The sequence below is a fragment of the Scyliorhinus torazame genome, chromosome 3, assembly GCF_047496885.1.
Source record: "Scyliorhinus torazame isolate Kashiwa2021f chromosome 3, sScyTor2.1, whole genome shotgun sequence".
Classification (NCBI taxonomy): domain Eukaryota; kingdom Metazoa; phylum Chordata; class Chondrichthyes; order Carcharhiniformes; family Scyliorhinidae; genus Scyliorhinus; species Scyliorhinus torazame.
The window spans coordinates 347,714,159-347,736,060 of NC_092709.1; the positions used below are offsets into that span (position 1 = coordinate 347,714,159).

Consider the following 21,902-nt stretch of genomic DNA (forward strand, 5'->3'; position numbering starts at 1 on the left):
GGTGAGGAGGGAGGAGTTGCGGGGTGGGGAGGCGGCATCACCAGGAGTGGGGTATTGTACAGCACATTAAACTCCTTTTTGCACAACCATTATGATAGAACATTCCGGCGCAGTACAGGCCCTTCGGCCCTCGATGTCGCGCCTACCTGTGAAACCAGGTAGTGTGCAGGTGAGGTGGATTGGCCATGATAAATTGCCCTAGTGTCCAAAATTGCCCTTAGTGTTGGGTGGGGTTACTGGGTTATGGGGCTAGGGTGGAGGTGTGGACCTTGGGTAGGGTGCTCTTTCCAAGAGCCGGTGCAGACTCGATGGGCCGAATGGCCTCCTTCTGCACTGTAAATTCTATGATAATCTATCCAATGACCATTTGAATGCCCTTAGTGTTGGCGAGTCCACTACTGTTGCAGGCAGGGCATTCCACGCCCTTACTACTCTCTGAATAAAGAACCTACCTCTGACATCTGTCCTATATCTATCTCCCCTCAATTTAAAGCTATGTCCCCTCATGCTAGTCATCACCATCCGAGGAAAAAGGCTCTCACTGTCCACCCTATCCAATCCTCTCATCATCTTGTATGCCTCAATTAAGTCACCTCTTAACCTTCTTTCTCTCTAACGAAAACAGCCTCAAGTCCATCAGCCTTTCCTCATAAGATCTTCCCTCCATACCAGGCAACATTCTGGTAAATCTCCTCTGCATCCTTTCCAATGCTTCCACATCCTTCCTATAATGCGGCGACCAGAATTGCACGCAGTACTCCAAATGCGGCCGCACCAGAGTTTTGTACAGCTGCAACATGACCTCATGGCTCCGAAACTCAATCCCTCTACCAATAAAAGCTAGCACACCTTACGCCTTCTTAACAACCCTCTCAACCTGGGTGGCAACTTTCAGGGATCTATGTACATGGACACCGAGATCTCTCTGCTCATCCACACTGCCAAGAATCTTACCATTAGCCCAGTACTCTGTCTTCCTGTTATTCCTTTCAAAATGAATCACCTCACACTTTTCTGCATTAAACTCCATTTGCCACCTCTCAGCCCAGCGCTGCAGCTTATCTATGTCCCTCTGTAACTTGTGACATCCTTCCACACTGTCCACAACTCAACAGACTTTAGTGTCATCTGCAAATTTACTCACCCATCCTTCTACGCCCTCCTCCAGGTCATTTATAAAAATGACGAACAGCAGTGGCCCCAAAACAGATCCTTGTGGTACACCACTAGTAACTGGACTCCAGTCTGAACATTTCCCATCAACCACCACCCTTTGTCTTCTTCCAGCTAGCCAATTTCTGATCCAAACTGCTGAATCACCCTGAGTCCCAGGCCTCCGTATTTTCTGCAGTAGCCTACCGTAGGGAAACTTATCAAACGCTTTACTGAAATCCATATACACCACATCAACTGCTTTACCCTCATCCACCTGTTTGGTCACCTTCTCAAAGAACTCAATAAGGTTTGTGAGGCACGACCTACCCTTCACAAAACCGTGTTGACTATCCCTAATCAAATTATTCCTTTCCAGATGATTATACATCCTATCTCTTATAAAGCTTTCCAAGATTTTGCCCACAACAGAAGTAAGGCTCACTGGTTATAGTTACCGGGGTTGTCTCTACCCCCCTTCTTGAACAAGGGGACAACATTTGCTATCCTCCAGTTTTCTGGCACTATTCCTGTCGACAAAGATGACTTAAAGATCAAAGCCAAAGGCTCAGCAATCTCCTCCCTAGCTTCCCAGAGAATCCTAGGATAAATCCCATCAGCCCAGGGGACTTATCTATTTTCACACTTTCCAGAATTGCTAACACCTCCTCCTTTTGAACCTCAAGATCTTCTAGTCTAGTAGCCTGAATCTCAGTATTCTCCTCGACAACATTGTCTTTTTCCTGTGTGAATACTGACGAAAAATATTCATTCAGCACCTCTCCTATCTCCTCGGACTCCAAGCACAACTTCCCACTACTGTCCTTGACTGGCCCTACTCTTACCCTAGTCATTCGTTTATTCCTGACATATCTATAGAAAGCTTTAGGGTTATCCTTGATCCCACCTGGCAAAGATTTCTTATATGCGGCTGTTTAGCACAGGGCTAAATTGCTGGCTTTGAAAGCAGACCGAGGCAGGCCAGCAGCACGGTTCGATTCCCGTAACAACCTCCCAGAACAGGCGCCGGAATGTGGCGACTAGGGGCTTTTCACAGTAACTTCATTTGAAGCCTGCTTGTGACCGTAAGTGATTTTCATTTCATTTCATGTCCCCTCCTGGCTCTTCTTAGCTCTCTCTTTAGGTCCTTCCTAGCTAACTTGTAACTCTCGAGCACCCTAACTGAACCTTCATATCTCATCTTTACATAAGCCTCCTTCTTCCTCTTGACTGCTTTAGTAAACCACGGTTCCCTTGCTCGACCACTTCCTCCCTGCCTGACAGGTACATACTTATCAAGGACACGCAGTAGCTGTTCCTTGAACAAGCTCCACATTTCTATTGTGCCCATCCCCTGCAGTTTTCCTCTCCATCCGATGCATCTTAAGTCTTGCCTCATTGCATCATAATTGCCTTTCCGCCAGATATAACTCTTGCCCTGCGGTATATACCTATCCCTTTCCATCACTAAAGTAAACATAATCGAATTGTGGTCACTATCACCAAAGTGCTCACCTACCTCCAAATCTAACACCTGTCCTGGTTCATTACCCAGTACCAAATCCAATATGGCCTCGCCTCTCGTTGGCCTATCTACATTCTGTGTCAGGAAACCCTCCTGCACACATTGGACAAAAACGGACCCATCTAAAGTACTCAAACTATAGCGCTTCCAGTCAATATTTGGAAAGTTAAAATCCCCCATAACAACTACCCTGTTGCTTTCGCTCCTATCCAAAATCATCTTTGCAATCCTTTCCTCTACATCTCTGGAACTTTTCGGAGGCCTATAGAAAACCCCTAACAGGGTGACCTCTCCTTTCCTGTTTCTAACCTCAGCCCATACTACCTCAGTAGACAAATTCTCATGAAACGTCCTTTCTGCCACCGTTATACTGTCCTTGACTAACAATGCCACCCATCCACCTCTTTTACCACCTTCCCTGAGCTTACTGAAATATCTAAACCCCGGCACCTGCAATAACCATTCCTGTCCCTGATCTATCCATGCCTCCGAAGTGGCCACAACATCGAAGTCCGAGGTACCAACCCATGCCGCAGGTTCACCCACCTTATTCCAGATGCTCCTGGCATTGAAGAAGACACACTTTAAACCACCTTCCTGCCTGCCGGTACACTCCTGCGACCTTGAAACCTTACTCATGACCTCACTACTCTCAACCTCCTGTATACTGGAGCTACAATTCAGGTTCCCAAGCCCCTGCTGAACTAGTTGAAACCCTCCCGAAGAGCATTAGCAAATTTCCCCACCAGGATATTGGTACCCCTCTGGTCCAGGTGTAGACCATCCCGTTTGTAGAGGTCCCACCGACCCCAGAATGAGCCCCAATTATCCAGAAAGCTGAAACCCTCCCTCCTGCACCATCCCTGTAGCCACGTGTTCAACTCCTCTCTCTCCCTATTCCTCGTCTCGCTATCACGTGGCACGGGTAACAACCCAGCGATAATAACTCTGTTTGTCCTAGATCTAAGTTTCCACTCTAGCTCCCTGAATTCCTGCCTTACATCCCTATCCCTTTTCCTACCTATGTCATTGGTACCGATGTGGACCACGACTTGGGGCTGCTCCCCCTCCCACTTAAGGCTCCCGAAAACACGATCTGAGACATCACGCACCCTGGCACCTGGGAGGCAACACACCAACCGCGAGTCTCTCTCGTTCCCACAGAATCTCCTATCTATCCCCCTGACTATGGAGTCTCCAATGACTCATGCTCTACTCCTCTCCCCCCTTCCCTTCTGAGCAACAGGGACAGACTCTGTGCCAGAGACCTGTACCCCATGGCTTACCCCTGGTAAGTCCCCCCCCCCAACAATATCCAAAGTGGTATACTTGTTACGAAGGGGAACGACCTCAGGGGATCCCTGTACTGACTGCTTCCTCCCAGCCCCTCTCACCGTCACCCATCTATCCTTATTCTTCAGAGTAACTACATCCCTGAAGCTTCTATCTATGACCACCTCTGCCTCCCGAATGATCCGAAGTTCATCCAGCTCCAGCTCCAGTTCCCCAACGCGGTTTCTGAGGAGCTGGAGATGGGTGTACTTCCCACAGATTAAATCAGCAGGGACACTGACGGCGTCCCTCACCTTAAACATTCTGCAGGAGGAACATTGCACTACCTTAATAGGGTTAAGGATTGGCAGCTAAACGTTCCAGGATTTAGATGTTTCAGGCGGGATAGAGGGGGATGTAAAAGGGGAGGCGGAGTTGAGCTACTTGTTCAGGAGAGTATCACAGCTATACAGCGAGAGGACACCTCAGAGGGCAGTGAGGCTATATGGGTAGAGATCAGGAATAAGAAGGGTGCAGTCACAATGTTGGGGGTATACTACAGGCCTCCCAACAGCCAGCGGGAGATAGAGGAGCAGATAGGTAGACAGATTTTGGAAAAGAGTAAAAACAACAGGGTTGTGGTGATGGGAGACTTCAACTTCCCCAATATTGACTGGGACTCACTTAGTGCCAGGGGCTTAGACGGGGCGGAGTTTGTAAGGAGCATCCAGGAGGGCTTCTTAAAACAATATGTAAACAGTCCAACTAGGGAAGAGGCGGTACTGGACCTGGTATTGGGGAATGAGCCCGGCCAGGTGGTAGATGTTTCAGTAGGGGAGCATTTCGGTAACAGTGACCACAATTCAGTAAGTTTTAAAGTACTGGTGGACAAGGATAAGAGTGGTCCGAGGATGAATGTGCTAAATTGGGGGAAGGCTAATTATAACAATATTAGGCGGGAACTGAAGAGCATAGATTGGGGGCGGATGTTTGAGGGCAAATCAACATCTGACATGTGGGAGGCTTTCAAGTGTCAGTTGATAGGAATACAGGACAGGCATGTTCCTGTGAGGAAGAAAGACAAATACGGCAATTTTCGGGAACCTTGGATGACGAATGATATTGTAGGCCTCGTCAAAAAGAAAAAGGAGGCATTTGTCAGGGCTAAAAGGCTGGGAACAGACGAAGCCTGTGTGGCATATAAGGAAAGTAGGAAGGAACTTAAGCAGGGAGTCAGGAGGGCTAGAAGGGGTCATGAAAAGTCATTGGCAAATAGGGTTAAGGAAAATCCCAAGGCTTTTTACACTTACATAAAAAGCAAGAGGGTAGCCAGGGAAAGGGTTGGCCCACTGAAGGATAGGCAAGGGAATCTATGTGTGGAGCCAGAGGAAATGGGCGAGGTACTAAATGAATACTTTGCATCAGTATTCACCAAAGAGAAGGAATTGGTAGATGTTGAGTCTGGAGAAGGGGGTGTAGATAGCCTGGGTCACATTGTGATCCAAAAAGACGAGGTGTTGGGTGTCTTAAAAAATATTAAGGTAGATAAGTCCCCAGGGCCGGATGGGATCTACCCCAGAATACTGAAGGAGGCTGGAGAGGAAATTGCTGAGGCCTTGACAGAAATCTTTGGATCCTCGCTGTCTTCAGGGGATGTCCCGGAGGACTGGAGAATAGCCAATGTTGTTCCTCTGTTTAAGAAGGGTGGCAGGGATAATCCCGGGAACTACAGGCCGGTGAGCCTTACTTCAGTGGTAGGGAAATTACTGGAGAGAATTCTTCGAGACAGGATCTACTCCCATTTGGAAGCAAATGGACGTATTAGTGAGAGGCAGCACGGTTTTGTGAAGGGGAGGTCGTGTCTCACTAACTTGATAGAGTTTTTCGAGGAGGTCACTAAGATGATTGATGCAGGTAGGGCAGTAGATGTTGTCTATATGGACTTCAGTAAGGCCTTTGACAAGGTCCCTCATGGTAGACTAGTACAAAAGGTGAAGTCACACGGGATCAGGGGTGAACTGGCAAGGTGGATACAGAACTGGCTAGGCCATAGAAGGCAGAGGGTAGCAATGGAGGGATGCTTTTCTAATTGGAGGGCTGTGACCAGTGGTGTTCCACAGGGATCAGTGCTGGGACCTTTGCTCTTTGTAGTATATATAAATGATTTGGAGGAAAATGTAACTGGTCTGATTAGTAAGTTTGCAGACGACACAAAGGTTGGTGGAATTGCGGATAGCGATGAGGACTGTCTGAGGATACAGCAGGATTTAGATTGTCTGGAGACTTGGGCGGAGAGATGGCAGATGGAGTTTAACCTGGACAAATGTGAGGTAATGCATTTTGGAAGGGCTAATGCAGGTAGGGAATATACAGTGAATGGTAGAACCCTCAAGAGTATTGAAAGTCAAAGAGATCTAGGAGTACAGGTCCACAGATCACTGAAAGGGGCTACACAGGTGGAGAAGGTAGTCAAGAAGGCATACGGCATGCTTGCCTTCATTGGCCGGGGCATTGAGTATAAGAATTGGCAAGTCATGTTGCAGCTGTATAGAACCTTAGTTAGGCCACACTTGGAGTATAGTGTTCAATTCTGGTCGCCACACTACCAGAAGGATGTGGAGGCTTTAGAGAGGGTGCAGAAGAGATTTACCAGAATGTTGCCTGGTATGGAGGGCATAAGCTATGAGGAGCGATTGAATAAACTCGGTTTGTTCTCACTGGAACGAAGGAGGTTGAGGGGCGACCTGATAGAGGTATACAAAATTATGAGGGGCATAGACAGAGTGGATAGTCAGAGGCTTTTCCCCAGGGTAGAGGGGTCAATTACTAGGGGGCATAGGTTTAAGGTGAGAGGGGCAAAGTTTAGAGTAGATGTACGAGGCAAGTTTTTTACGCAGAGGGTAGTGGGTGCCTGGAACTCACTACCGGAGGAGGTAGTGGAGGCAGGGACGATAGGGACATTTAAGGGGCATCTTGACAAATATATGAATAGGATGGGAATAGAAGGATACGGACCCAGGAAGTGTAGAAGATTGTAGTTTAGTCGGGCAGTATGGTCGGCACGGGCTTGGAGGGCCGAAGGGCCTGTTCCTGTGCTGTACATTTCTTTGTTCTTTGTTCTTTGTTGTTCCCTGCCATCCCCTCTAGATATAAAAGAAAAAGAAAGAAAGAGCTTACCTGTTATTCATTCCCCTTCTCAGCAAGCACTCACTCAGCAACCTCTGCGCCCCGCACGATAACACCTGAGGGAAAATAAAATAAAAACTACTTACCAGTCACCAGCCAGTCCGTTACCTGCAGGCTGTGATGTCACGGTTCAACTTCTTTCGACTTCTACCTGCCCTCGAGCCTTCCTCTTGATCTTTACAGCGGTTGTTTTTCTTTTGGCTAGAGGAGGAGGTAGGGAGGGAAACACTGAAGAAGTGTTTCAGGTTGAAGTCTCACTTGACAACAGCTCCTCCACCAACCACCTTCAAGTTAGGGTGAGCACACGGACGTATGCAAATTTCCCCTGCAACAGCCAATCAGCAGCTCTGCTCGGCTGCCCTCTGCTGGATGCTTGTCTTCACTTGAACAGCTAGGGTCTCTTGCTCGGGTACACCTTCAAGTTAGGGTGAGCACACAGACGTATGCACATTTCCCCCGCAACAGCCAATCAGCAGCTCTGCTCTGCTGCCCTCTGCTGGATGCTTGTCTTCACTTGAACACCTAGGGGCTCTTGCTCAGGTACACCTTCAAGTTATGGTGAGCACACGGGCGTATGAAAAGTTCCCCCGCAACAGCCAATCAGCAGCTCCAATCTGCTGCCCTCTGACATTTTCTTCTGCAATACGGACCGACCTCCGGACCCTTTGCCCATCTCTCCAGGCACCTCCCCCTCCCCTGCGGAGGGTCCCCCACCCCTAGCTGAGTTTCCCTCCCCTTCCTGTGCCGAGCACTGGGATGGAAAGCCCAGCAGCCCCGGGCTCTTTGCCGATGAGCAAAGACGGCTACTCACCTCCTTGGCTCCCCACAGAAGCCCTTCCACCAGAATTCACGTTGTTCAAAAGGAGTACTAATCGGCGCCAGTGTGACCACTTGCTGGGTGGACGCTGAATGGCAGGAGGCCATTGGAGATGGGGCGGCTCCCGTTGATTGTATGGAATTGGGACTTAAGTGGTGATTTTGCCGAAGGGAGCGGGCCGGTTAAATTGCAAACTGTTTGGCGCCCGGCGCGGATCTCATTTTTAGCCTCTCCCGCTATTCACCGGCCTCGTTCGGTTTTGGGCGAGAGCGCAACGAGGCCAGAGAATCGCGCCCTCAGTCACTCAAACGATGAATCTCATCAGATGGGTCCAACGATGAATGGATAAATGCAAATTACTGCAGGTGCTGGAATCTGAACCGGGAGAGAAAACGCTGGAAAATCTCAGCAGGTCTGGCAGCGGCTGGAGGGAGAGAAAAGAGCTAACGTTTCGAGTCCAGATGTCAAAGCTGGATGGATGGGAAATTGTTGAATGGAAACAAGTTGCAGGTCTACGGGGAGAGGAGAGGGAAGTCGGTCTTATCGGATAGCTCTGTCAGAGAGCCGACACAGGTACGATAGCCCGAATGGCCTCTTTCTGTATTAGACCTTGACTCTATGAAGGGGACAGTCGCCAATCCTGACACTGTCTAACCTTATGTGGCTTGATGTGAAGTTTCCATGTGGCCGTGCCCTGGTGGTACTAATTCTTCCCCTACCCCAAAGATGTTATTTCCACCCCCACATTTGGCCTCTTCTTTTAACACCTGCACTGATGTCACACTTTGAGGTGACATTGTGAACAGCAAGTGCAAACCTGGCGCCCCCTGCAAACCCCTCCTGGATATGAATGGTGGACTGGCGGTGTCACATAAACTCTGAGGCTTATTTATATCCTGGTGCTTCGCTCTGTGGCTTCACGGTTAAGTGCACAACGTTGGGTGGAACTGAGTTGGGTGGTAGCAAGGTAAACCAAAACCCCCGCCACTGAGGAAGGTAAGCTCTCCACCCTGACTTGGAACCATGTCAACAACAGAGAACAAATAACAGTACAGCACAGGAACAGGCCCTTCGGCCCTCCAAGCCTGTACCGGTCATGATATCATCCTTGGCCAAACCCTCAGCACTTCCTTGTGCCGTATCCCTCTATACCCATCCTATCCTTGTGTTTGTCAAGATGCCTTTTGAACGCCGATAATGTATCTGCTTCCACAACCTCCCCTGGCAACGCGTTCCAGGCACTCACCACCCTCTGTGCCAAAAACCTGCCTCGCACATCTCCTCTAAACTTTGCCCCATGGGCTTTAAACCTATGCCCCCTGGTGACTGACCCCTCCACCCTGGGAAAGAGCGCCTGGCGTTCCACTCCATCCATGCCCCTCATAATCTTGTAGACCTCTATCAGGTCACCCCTACATCAATCCAATCAGAGATCATAGAATTTATAGTGCAGAAGGAGTCCATTCGGCCCATCGAGTCTGCACTGGCCCTTGGAAAGAGCATCCGACTTAAGCCCACGTCTCCACCCTATCCCCGTAACCCAGTAACCCCACCTAATCTTTTTGGACACTAAGGGCAATTTATCATGGCCAATCCACCTAACCTGCACATCTTTGGTCTGTGGGAGGAAACTGGAGCACCCAGAGGCAACCCACGCAGACACGGGGAGAACGTGCAGATTCCGCACAGTTACCCCAACCGGGCATCGAACCTGGGACCCTGGCGCTGTGAAGCAATTGTGCTAACCACTGTGCTACCATGCTGTCCTATGAAAACAGACTGGATCTATTCAACCTCTCCACATAGCTAACACCCTCCAGACTAGGCAACATCCTGGTAAACCTCCTCTGCACCCTCTACAAAGCCTCCACATCCTTCTGGTAGTGTGGCGACCAGCATTGTGCGCAATATTCCAAGTGTGGCCTTACCAAGGTTCTATACAACGCAGCATGACTTGCCAGTTTTTATACTCGATGCCCCGTCCAATGAAGACAAGCATTCCGTATGCTTTCTTGACTAACTTGTCCACTTGTGTTGCCACCTTCAAAGATCTGTGGACCTGCACGCCCAGATCTCTCTGACTTTCTATATTCCTAAGAGTTTTGCCATTTACGGAATATTTCCCCTCGATGTTAGACCTCCCAAAATGCATGACCTCATATTTGCCTGGATTAAACTCCATTTGCCATTTCTCTGCCCAAGTCTCGAACCTATCCATGTCCTGCTGTATCCTCTGACAATCCTCATCACTATCTGCCACTCCATCTACCTTGGTGTCATCTGCGAACTTATTAATCAGACCAGCTACATTTTCCTCAAAATCATTTATGTATACTACAAACAACAGATCCCTGTGGAATACCACTAGTCACAACCTTCCATTCAGAAAAACGCTCTTCCACTGCTACCCTTTGCCTTCTATGACCGAGCCAGTTCTGTATCCATCTTACCACCTCACCTCTGATCCCGTGTGATTTCACCATTTGTACCAATCTGCCATGAGGCACCTTGTCAAAGGCTTTACTGCAGCCCATGTAAACAACATTTGGGCAGCACGGTAGCATAGTGGTTAGCACACTTACTTCACAGCTCCAGGGTCCCAGGTTCGATTCCCGGCTGGGTCACTGTCTGTGCGGAGTCTGCACATCCTCCCCGTGTGTGCGTGGGTTTCCTCCGGGTGCTCCGGTTTCCTCCCACAGTCCAAAGATGTGCAGGTTAGGTGGATTGGCCATGCTAAATTGCCCTTAGTGTCCAAAAAAGGTTAAGTGGGGGTTACTGGGTTACGGGGATAGGGTAGATATGTGGGCTTGAGTAGGGTGCTCTTTGTAAGGGCCGGTGCAGACTCGATGGGCCGAATGGCCAACTTCTGCACTGTAAATTCTATGATTCTATGAACATCCACTGCCCTCCCCTCATCAGTCATCTTTGTCACCTCCTCAATAAATTCGATCAAAGTTAGTGAGGTACAACCTCCCCTTCACAAAATCATGCTGTCTATCGCTAATGTGTCCATTTGTTTCCAAATGGGTCTCAATCCTGTCCCTGAGAATTCTCTCCAATAATTCACCTACCACATACATGAGGCGTAGTGGCCTATAGTTTCCTGGATTATCCCTGCTCCCTTATTAAACAGCCGTACCACGTTAACTATTCTCCAGTCCTCTGGGACCTCACCTGTAGCCAATGAGGAAACAAAGGTGGCAGTCAAGGCCCCAGCAATTTCCTCCCTTGCTTCTCTCAGTATTCTGGGGTAAATCTCATCTGGCCCAGGAGACTTATCTACCTTAAATGTCTTTTAAAACACCCAATACCTCCACCTTTTTGATGTCATCATGACCCAGACTATCCACACTCCCTACCCAAGAATCATCTTCCACAAAGTCCTCATTTAGTGTCTCGCCCATTTCCACTGGCTCAACACATCGATTCTCCCCACTGTCCTTGTGGTCCAATCCTTTCCCTGGCCACCCTCTTGCTTTCCACATATGAATAAAAAGCTTTGGGATTCACCTTAATCCTAGTTGCCAAGGACTTTTCATGACACGTCCTAATTTCCCTCTAAAGTACCTTCCTACTTTCTTGATACTCTTCAAGGGTTTTGACTGTCCCCACCCTTCTAGACCGTATAAAAGCCTTCATTCTCTTTTTGACGAGATTCATAATATCCCTTGTTATCCAAGGCTCCCTAAACAGTCCCGTACGTACCTTTCATTCTCTCAGGAACATGATATTCCTGAATCCCAATCAACTATCGCTTGAAAGATTCCCACATTTCCGATGTTGATTTACCGCACCCAATCCGCACCCAACCCAATAGCTGCACCCAATCCAAATTCTTAGGCCGTTCCTTCACTGTCGCTGGCTGGAAGTCTTGGAGCTCCTCCCCAACAGCACTGTGGATCTACTTACACCACATGGGTTGCCGCGGTTCAAAGTGGTGGCTGACCCACCACCTTTTGAAGGGGCAATTGAAGGACGTTTGCCCTTCCAGCCAATGTCCACATCCCCAGAGTGAAATCGTTTTCAGAAGACAAATCAAATTATTTGGTTGAACTTAGCTGAGAGAAAGGAGGATGAGAGGTGACAATTGAGGTGTATAAGATGATGAGAGGGATAGGTAGAGTGGACGTTCAGCGACTTTTTCCTCGGGTGGATGTAGCTGTTACAAGGGGGCATAACTATAAGGTTCATGGTGGAAGATACAGGAGGGATGTCAGAGGTAGGCTCTTTACTCAGAGAGTGGTTGGGGCGTGGAACGCACTCCCAGCTATGGTAGTGGAGTCGGACACTTTAGGAACTTTCAAGCGGTTATTGGATAGGCAAATGGAGTGCACGAGAATGATTGGGAGTAGGTTGATTTGATCTTAGTTTCAGATTAGTTCGGCACAACATCGTGGGCCGAAGGGCCTGTACTGTGCTGTCCAGTTCTATGTTCTTAAACCAAAGCTGTTGACTGATTGTAAAGTCACAGCTGGGTTGAGGTAATGTTTGTTAAGGAAGGAGGCCTTACCTAATCTGGGCCTACACAACTCTGGTATTACACCTTAACATTTAACTGTCCACTGAGGCACCCGGCAAGCCCCACATTTACATCCGACTGAGGGAAAACAAGGAGAAGCAATGATAAGCCTTGCAAAAGGTACCCACGAATATTTCAAAACGTCTCTTCCCTTTATCTTCCTGAAGAGAGGTAGCTAGGCCTTGGAGGAACAGAGTGTGAGAATGTAATGCTGGGTGGATAGAAATGTAGGAACAGGAGGAGACGATTTCGCCGCTCAAGCCTGCACCGCTGATCTGTGACCTGTGAGTGACTGAGTGAGTCAGTGAATGAGTGAGTCAGTGAGTGAGAGGTGAGAGTGAGTGAGAGATGAGCGTGAGTGAGTAGGAGATGTGAGTGAGGAGGGTGAGTGAGTGGAGTCTGAGCGAGAGAGACAGAAAGTGTGTGAGATGAGAGTGTGTGTGAGAAAGGTGTGTGTGAGTCTGTCTGAGGGAGAGGTGTGTGTGTTTGTGTGCGTGTGTGTGTTGAGCTTGTGTGTGCATGTGTAAGTTGATCATGTGTGTGTTTGTGTGTGTGTTGAGCATGCGTGTGTGTGTGAGTCTGAGAGGTGAGTGTATATGTGAGTGATTGTGTCTGAGCGACATGTGAGTGTGTGTATCTAGTGTGTGTCTTAGGGAGAAGTGTGCATGTGTATGCGAGTGTGTGCGAGGGCAGTACAGTGGCACAGTGGTTAGCACAGCGCCAGGGACCCAGGTTCAATTCCAGCCTCGGGTAACCATCTGTGGAGTTTGCACGTTCTCCTCGTGTCTGCGTGGGTTTCCTCCAGATGCCCCGGTTTCCTCCCACTATGCGGTCAGGTGGATTGGCCGTGCTAGATTGCCCCTTAGTGTCTAAAAAAGTTAGTTGGGGTTACTGGTTTACTGGGATGGGGTGGGGGCGGGGGCCTAGGTAGGGTATTCTTTCAGAGCATCAGTGTAGACTCAATGGGCCAAATGTCCTCCTCCTGCACTGTCGTGATTCTCTGATTCTTTGCGAGTGTGGGACAGTGAATGGGTGTCTGAGGGTGAGGTTTAGAACCTTGATAAGGCCGCACTTGGAATATTGTGCGCAATTCTGGTCGCCACACTACCTGAAGGATGTGGAGGCTTTGGAGAGGAGGTTTACCAGGATGTTTCCTGGTCTGCAGGGTGTTAGCCATGTGCAAAGGCTGAATAGACTCAGATTGCTTTCATTAGAAAGGCAGAGATTGAGGGGTGACCTGATAGAGGTCTACGAGATTATGAGGGGCACGGATAGAGTGGATGGGCAGGCACTCTGTCCCAGGGTGGAGGGGTCAGTCACCAGAGGGCATAGGTTTAAGGTCCGTGGGGCAATGTTTAGAGGAGATGTGCGAGGCAGGTGTTTTACACAGAGGGAGGTGAGTGCCTGGAACGCGCTGCCAGGGGAGGTTCTGGAAGGAGATACATTAACGGTGTTCAAAAGGCATCTTGACAAACACATGGATAGGATGGGTACAGAGGGATACGGCACAAGGAAGTGCTGAGGGTTTTGGCCAAGGTTGATATCATGACCGGTACAGTCTTGGAGGGCCGAAGGGCCTGTTTCTCTGCTGTATTGTTCTTTGTCCTTTGTTTGTGTGTGGGAGTAAGTCAGTGTATGTGTCAAAAGCGTTCCGTGGCAGGAAAGATTTGGGAAAACCTGGCATATCCCAACTCCAACCACTTTGCCCCATTACCCTGAACACCAGAATCCAACACTGTCCAAGTGAACTCAACAATTTAATGAGAGTTATGAGGAGAGATTGAATAAACTCGGTTTGTTTTCACTGGAACGACGGAGGTTGAGGGGTGACCTGATAGAGGTCTCCAAAATTATGAGGGGCATAGACAGAGTGGGTAGTCAGAGGCTTTTCCCCAGGGTAGAGGGGTCAATTACTAGGGGGCATAGGTTTAAGGTGAGAGGGGCGAGGTTTAGAGTAGATGTACGAGGCAAGTTTTTTACACAGAGGGTAGTGGGTGCCTGGAACTCGCTACCAGAGGAGGTGGTGGAAGCAAGGACGATAGTGACGTTCAAGGGGCATCTCGACAAATACATGAATAGGATGGGAATAGAGGGATACGGACCCAGGAAGTGTAGAAGACTTTAATTTAAACGGGCAGCATGGTCAGCGCAGGCTTGGAGGGCCGAAGGGCCTGTTCCTGTGCTGTACTGTTGTTTGTTCTTTGAGAAATAATTGCCTTTTGCAGAAGAGAATTCTAAACTTGCATCAACTGTTGTGCAGGAAAGTATTTTCTAATTTGACGACTGAAATGTCTCACTCGAGGTTTGGCCTCTGCTCCACAGACTCACCGACCAAGGGAAATAGTTTCCAATTAATATCTTGAAATCTTTGATCAAATCATCCCTTAAACATCCAAATTCCGGGAAATATATCCCGGGCTTGTGTAAATTGTCCTCATCATTTAACCCGAGAAATCCGGCCATCATTCTGGTGAATTGACACTGCACCCCACTCATGGACAATAAATTGTGCCTAAATCCTGCTGCCCAGAATGCCCCTCAGTATTCCAGGTACTGACCAGTCAATGGTGTAGCTGAACCATGGCTTCTACCCCCTTATAGTTTGATCCCCTCGATACAAAGAGCAACATTCCATTAGCACTGGTTAGCACTGCGGCCTCACAGCGCCAGGGTCCTGGGTTCAATTCCCTGCTGGGTCACTGTCTGTGTGGAGTCTGCACATTCTCCCCGTGTCTGCGTGGGTTTCCTCCGGGTGCTCCGGTTTCCTCCCACAGTCCAAAGATGTGGAGGTTAAGTGGATTGGCCATGACAAATTGCCCCTTGGTGTCCAATAGGTCAGTTGGGGATTGTGGGGTTTAGGTGGGTAAGGTGTGGGTGTGGACCAAGGTAGGGGACTCTGTCAGAGGATCGGTGCAGGTCTGAATGACCTCCTTCTACGCTCTAGGGATTCTATGATTAGCGTCTTTATTTCTTTATTTCTCCACCAGCTCTCTCAGGTAAATGTAAACGATCCCACTGCACTATCCGAAGAAGAGGAAGATAGAGCTCTCCCTTTCCCTGGACAGTATTTATCCCTCAATCAGCATCAACGAAACAGATTATCAGTGGTCATGGCTTATCTTATTTGCTGCTTCTGGGATCTTGCTGTGAACAGATTTGCTTCTCTGTCTCCTACATTACAACAGGGACAACACTTTGCCAACACTTTGTCGATGGTCAGGTGCTTTGGGATGGCCACAGGTTGTGTAAGGTACAAACACCAGTTCGACTCAGGGGTTCAAAGACTGTGAATTTGTGTGCTTCTCCCAGGCTAGCCACTGGTGAAGCCAGAAGCAGCAAGTTGCCCCTGTCCATGAAACGGCAGAGTTTGCCCAATCACTCCAATCAAGGTGGCAAATGGTTAGTTTTCTACCTGCTTTAGTCTCCGCCATTTTGCTCTTCTGTTCTGGAACCACGTTTTCACCTACAGAATAAACAGAAAAGTGCAACAGATAATGTGGTGGAGACAGGAGACCAACCAAGCCAGCTCTTCAGCTGCCAGTGTAGAGAGAGCTTTACTCTGTATCTAACCCCGTACTGTACCTGTCCTGGGAGTGTTTGATGGGGACAGTGTAGAGGGAGCTTTAATCTGTATCTAACCCTGTGCTGTACCTGTCCTGGGAGTGTTTGATGGGGACAGTGTAGAGAGAGCTTTACTCTGTATCTAACCCCGTGCTGTACCTGTCCTGAGAATGTTTGGTGAGGACAGTGTAGAGAGAGCTTTACTCTGTATCTAACCCCGTGCTGTACCTGTCCTGGGAGTGTTTGATGGGGACAGTGTAGAGAGAGCTTTACTCTGTATCTAACCCCGTGCTGTACCTGTCCTGGGAATGTTTGGTGAGGACAGTGTAGAGAGAGCTTTACTCTGTATCTAACCCCGTGCTGTACCTGTCCTGGGAGTGTTTGGTGAGGACAGTGTAGAGGGAGCTTTACTCTGTATCTAACACCGTGCTGTACCTGTCCTGGGAGTGTTTGATGGGGACAGTGTAGAGAGAGCTTTACTCTGTATCTAACCCCATACTGTACCTGTCCTGGGAGTGTTTGATCGGGACAGTGTAGAGGGAGATTTAATCTGTATCTAACCCCGTACTGTACCTGTCCTGGGAGTGTTTGATGGGGACAGTGTAGAGGGAGCTTTACTCTGTATCTAACCCCGTGCTGTGCCTGTCCTGGGAGTGTTTGATGGGGACAGTGTAGAGAGAGCTTTACTCTGTATCTAACCCCGTGCAGTACCTGTCCTGGGAGTGTTTGATGGGGACAATGTGGGGGGAGCTTTACCCTGTATCTAACCCCAAGCTGTACCTGCCCTGGGAGTGTTTGATGGGGACAGTGTAGAGGAAGCTTTACACTGTATCTAACCCCATGCTGTACCTGTCCTGGGAGTGTTTGATGGGGACAGTGTAGAGGAAGTTTTACTCTGTATCTAACCCCGTGCTGTATCTGTCCTGGGAGTGTTTGATGGGGACAGTGTAGAGGAAGCTTAACACTGTATCTAACCCCGTGCTGTACCTGTCCTGGGAGTGATTGATGGGACAGTGTAGAGGAAGCTTTACACTGTATCTAACCCCGTACTGTACCTGTCCTGGGAGTGTTTGATGGGACAGTGTAGAGGAAGCTTTACACTGTATCTAACCCCGTACTGTACCTGTCCTGGGAGTGTTTGATGGGGACAGTGTAGAGGGAGCTTTACTCTGTATCTAACCCCGTGCTGTACCTGTCCTGGGAGTGTTTGATGGGGACAGTGTAGAGGAAGTTTTACTCTATATCTAACGCTGTGCTGTACCTGTCCTGGGAATGTTTGATGGGGACAGTGTAGAGGGAGCTTTACTCTGTATCAAACCCCGTACTTTACCTGTCCTGTGAGTGTTTGATGGGGACAGTGTAGAGGGAGCTTTACTCTGTATCTAACCCTGTGCTGTACCTGTCCTGGGAGTGTTTGATGGGTACAGTGTAGAGGGAGCTTTACTCTGTATCTAACCCCGTGCTGTACCTGTCCTGGGAGTGTTGGATGGGGACAGTGTAGAGGGAGCTTTACTCTGTATATAACCCCATGCTGTACCTGTCCTGGGAGTGTTTGATGGGGACAGTGTAGAGGGAGCTTTACTCTGTATCTAACCCCGTGCTGTACCTGTCCTGGGAATGTTTGATAGGACAGTGTAGAGGGAGCTTTACACTGTACCTAACACCGTGCTGTACCTGTCCTGGGAGTGTTGATGGGGACAGTGTAGAAGGAGCTTTACTCTGTATCTAACCCCGTGCTGTACCTGTCCTCGGAGTGTTTGATGGGGACAGTGTAGAGGGAGCTTTACACTGTATCTAACCCCATACTGTACCTGTCCTGTGAGTGTTTGATGGGGACAGTGTGGAGGGAGCTTTACTCTGTATCTAACCCCGTACTGTACCTGTCTGGGAGTGTTTGATGGGGACAGTGTAGAGGGAGCTTTACTCAGTATCTAACCCCGTGCTGTACCTGTCCTGGGAGTGTTTGATGGGGACAGTGTAGAGGGAGCTTTACTCTGTATCTAACCCCGTGCTGTACCTGTGCTGGGAGTGTTTGATGGGGACAGTGTAGAGGGAGCTTTACTCTGTATCTAACCCCGTACTGTACCTGTCTGGGAGTGTTTGATGGGGACAGTGTAGAGGGAGCTTTACTCTGTATCTAACCCCGTGCTGAACCTGTCCTGGGAGTGTTTGATGGGGACAGTGTAGAGAGAGCTTTACTCTGCATCTAACCCCGTACTGTACCTGTCCTGGGAGTGTTTGATGGGGACAGTGTAGAGGGAGCTTTACCCTGTATCTAACCCCGTGCTGTAACTGTCCTGGGAGTGTTTGTTGGGGCAGTGTAGAGGGAGCTTTACTCTGTATCTAACCCCGTGCTGTACCTGTCCTGGGAGTGTTTGATGGGGACAGTGTAGAGAGAGCTTTACTCTGTATCTAACCCCGTGCTGTACCTGTCCTGGGAGTGTTTGATGGGGACAGTGAAGAGGGAGCTTTACTCTGTATCTAACCCCGTGCTGTACCTGTCCTGGGAGTGTTTGATGGGGACAGTGTAGAGAGAGCTTTACTCTGTATCTAACCCCGTGCTGTGCCTGTCCTGGGAGTGTTTGATGGGGACAGTGTAGAGGGAGCTTTATTCTATATCTAACCCCGTGCTGTACCTGTCCTGGGAGTGTTTGATGGGGACAGTGTAGAAAGAGCTTTACTCTGCATCTAACCCCGTACTGTACCTGTCCTGGGAGTGTTTGATGGGGACAGTGTAGAGGGAGCTTTACTCTGTATCTACCCCGTGCTGTACCTGTCCTGGGAGTGTTTGATCGGGACAGTGTAGAGAGAGCTTTACTCTGTATCTAACCCCGTGCTGTACCTGTCCTGGGAGTGTTTGATGGGGACAGTGTAGAGAGAGCTTTACTCTGTATCTAACCCCGTGCTGTACCTGTCCTGGGAGTGTTTGATGGGGACAGTGTAGAGGGAGCTTTACTCTGTATCTAACCCCGTGCTGTACCTGTCCTGGGAGTGTTGGATGGGGACAGTGTAGAGGGAGCTTTACTCTGTATATAACCCCGTGCTGTACCTGTCCTGGGAGTGTTTGATGGGGACAGTGTAGAAGGAGCTTTACTCTGTATCTAACCCCGTGCTGTACCTGTCCTGGGAGTGTTTGATGGGGACAGTGTAGAGGGAGCTTTACTCTGTATCTAACCCCGTGCTGTACCTGTGCTGGGAGTGTTTGATGGGGACAGTGTAGAGGGAGCTTTACTCTGTATCTAACCCCGTACTGTACCTGTCTGGGAGTGTTTGATGGGGACAGTGTAGAGGGAGCTTTACTCTGTATCTAACCCCGTGCTGTACCTGTCCTGGGAGTGTTTGATGGGGACAGTGTAGAGAGAGCTTAACTCTGCATCTAACCCCGTACTGTACCTGTCCTGGGAGTGTTTGATGGGGACAGTGTAGAGGGAGCTTTACTCTGTATCTAACCCCATGCTGTACCTGTCCTGGGAGTGTTTAATGGGGACAGTGTAGAGGGAGCTTTACTCTGTATCTAACCCCGTGCTGTCCCTGTCCTAGGAGTGTTTGATGGGACAGTGTAGAGGGAGCTTTAATCTGTATCTAACCCCGTACTGTACCTGCCCTGGGAGTGTTTGATGGGACAGTGTAGAGGGAGCTTTACCCTGTATCTAACCCCGTGCTGTACCTGTCCTGGGAGTGTTTGTTGGGGCAGTGTAGAGGGAGCTTTACTCTGTATCTAACCCCATGCTGTACCTGTCCTGGGAGTGTTTGATTGGGACAGTGTAGAGAGAGCTTTACTCTGTATCTAACCCCGTGCTGTGCCTGTCCTGGGAGTGTTTGATGGGGACAGTGTAGAGGGAGCTTTACTCTATATCTAACCCCGTGCTGTACCTGTCCTGGGAGAGTTTGATGGGGACAGTGTAGAGAGAGCTTTACTCTGCATCTAACCCCGTACTGTACCTGTCCTGGGAGTGTTTGATGGGGACAGTGTAGAGGGAGCTTTACTCTGTATCTAACCCCATGCTGTACCTGTCCTGGGAGTGTTTAATGGGGACAGTGTAGAGGGAGCTTTACTCTGTATCTAACCCTGTGCTGTACCTGTCCTGGGAGTGTTTGATGGGGACAGTGTAGAGGGAGCTTTACTCTGTATCTAACCCCGTGCTGGAGCTGTCCTGGGAATGTTTGATGGGACAGTGTAGAGGGAGCTTTGCTCTGTATCTAACCCCGTGCTGTACCTGTCCTGGGAGTGTTTGATGGGGACAGTGTAGAGGGAGCTTTACTCTGTATCTAACCCCGTGCTGAACCTGTCCTGGGAGTGTTTGATGGGGACAGTCTAGAGAGAGCTTTACTCTGCATCTAACCCCGTACTGTACCTGTCCTGGGAGTGTTTGATGGGGACAGTGTAGAGGGAGCTTTACCCTGTACCTAACCCCGTGCTGTAACTGTCCTGGGAGTGTTTGTTGGGGCAGTGTAGAGGGAGCTTTACTCTGTATCTAACCCCGTGCTGTACCTGTCCTGGGAGTGTTTGATGGGGACAGTGTAGAGAGAGCTTTACTCTGTATCTAACCCCGTGCTGTACCTGTCCTGGGAGTGTTTGATGGGGACAGTGAAGAGGGAGCTTTACTCTGTATCTAACCCCGTGCTGTACCTGTCCTGGGAGTGTTTGATGGGGACAGTGTAGAGAGAGCTTTACTCTGTATCTAACCCCGTGCTGTGCCTGTCCTGGGAGTGTTTGATGGGGACAGTGTAGAGGGAGCTTTATTCTATATCTAACCCCGTGCTGTACCTGTCCTGGGAGTGTTTGATGGGGACAGTGTAGAAAGAGCTTTACTCTGCATCTAACCCCGTACTGTACCTGTCCTGGGAGTGTTTGATGGGGACAGTGTAGAGGGAGCTTTACTCTGTATCTAACCCCGTGCTGTACCTGTCCTGGGAGTGTTTGATCGGGACAGTGTAGAGAGAGCTTTACTCTGTATCTAACCCCGTGCTGTACCTGTCCTGGGAGTGTTTGATGGGGACAGTGTAGAGAGAGCTTTACTCTGTATCTAACCCCGTGCTGTACCTGTCCTGGGAGTGTTTGATGGGGACAGTGTAGAGGGAGCTTTACTCTGTATCTAACCCCGTGCTGTACCTGTCCTGGGAGTGTTGGATGGGGACAGTGTAGAGGGAGCTTTACTCTGTATATAACCCCGTGCTGTACCTGTCCTGGGAGTGTTTGATGGGGACAGTGTAGAAGGAGCTTTACTCTGTATCTAACCCCGTGCTGTACCTGTCCTGGGAGTGTTTGATGGGGACAGTGTAGGGGGAGCTTTACTCTGTATCTAACCCCGTGCTGTACCTGTGCTGGGAGTGTTTGATGGGGACAGTGTAGAGGGAGCTTTACTCTGTATCTAACCCCGTACTGTACCTGTCTGGGAGTGTTTGATGGGGACAGTGTAGAGGGAGCTTTACTCTGTATCTAACCCCGTGCTGTACCTGTCCTGGGAGTGTTTGATGGGGACAGTGTAGAGAGAGCTTTACTCTGCATCTAACCCCGTACTGTACCTGTCCTGGGAGTGTTTGATGGGGACAGTGTAGAGGTAGCTTTACCCTCTATCTAACCCCGTGCTGAACCTGTCCTGGGAGTGTTTGTTGGGGCAGTGTAGAGGGAGCTTTACTCTGTATCTAACCCCATGCTGTACCTGTCCTGGGAGTGTTTGATTGGGACAGTGTAGAGAGAGCTTTACTCTGTATCTAACCCCGTGCTGTGCCTGTCCTGGGAGTGTTTGATGGGGACAGTGTAGAGGGAGCTTTACTCTATATCTAACCCCGTGCTGTACCTGTCCTGGGAGTGTTTGATGGGGACAGTGTAGAGAGAGCTTAACTCTGCATCTAACCCCGTACTGTAC

General features: G+C 49.3%; 1 protein-coding gene across 1 annotated transcript in view; it reads right to left on the bottom strand.

Moving 5' to 3' along the window:
- The window catches only part of LOC140409329 (hematopoietically-expressed homeobox protein hhex-like), a 169,686-nt gene that overhangs the window by 47,365 nt on the left and 100,419 nt on the right, over positions 1 to 21,902 (bottom strand). The window contains exon 3 of the mRNA XM_072497742.1: positions 15,884 to 15,934. Coding sequence (XP_072353843.1) covers positions 15,884 to 15,934 — 51 coding nt within the window. The remainder of the gene's footprint in view (positions 1 to 15,883; positions 15,935 to 21,902) is intronic.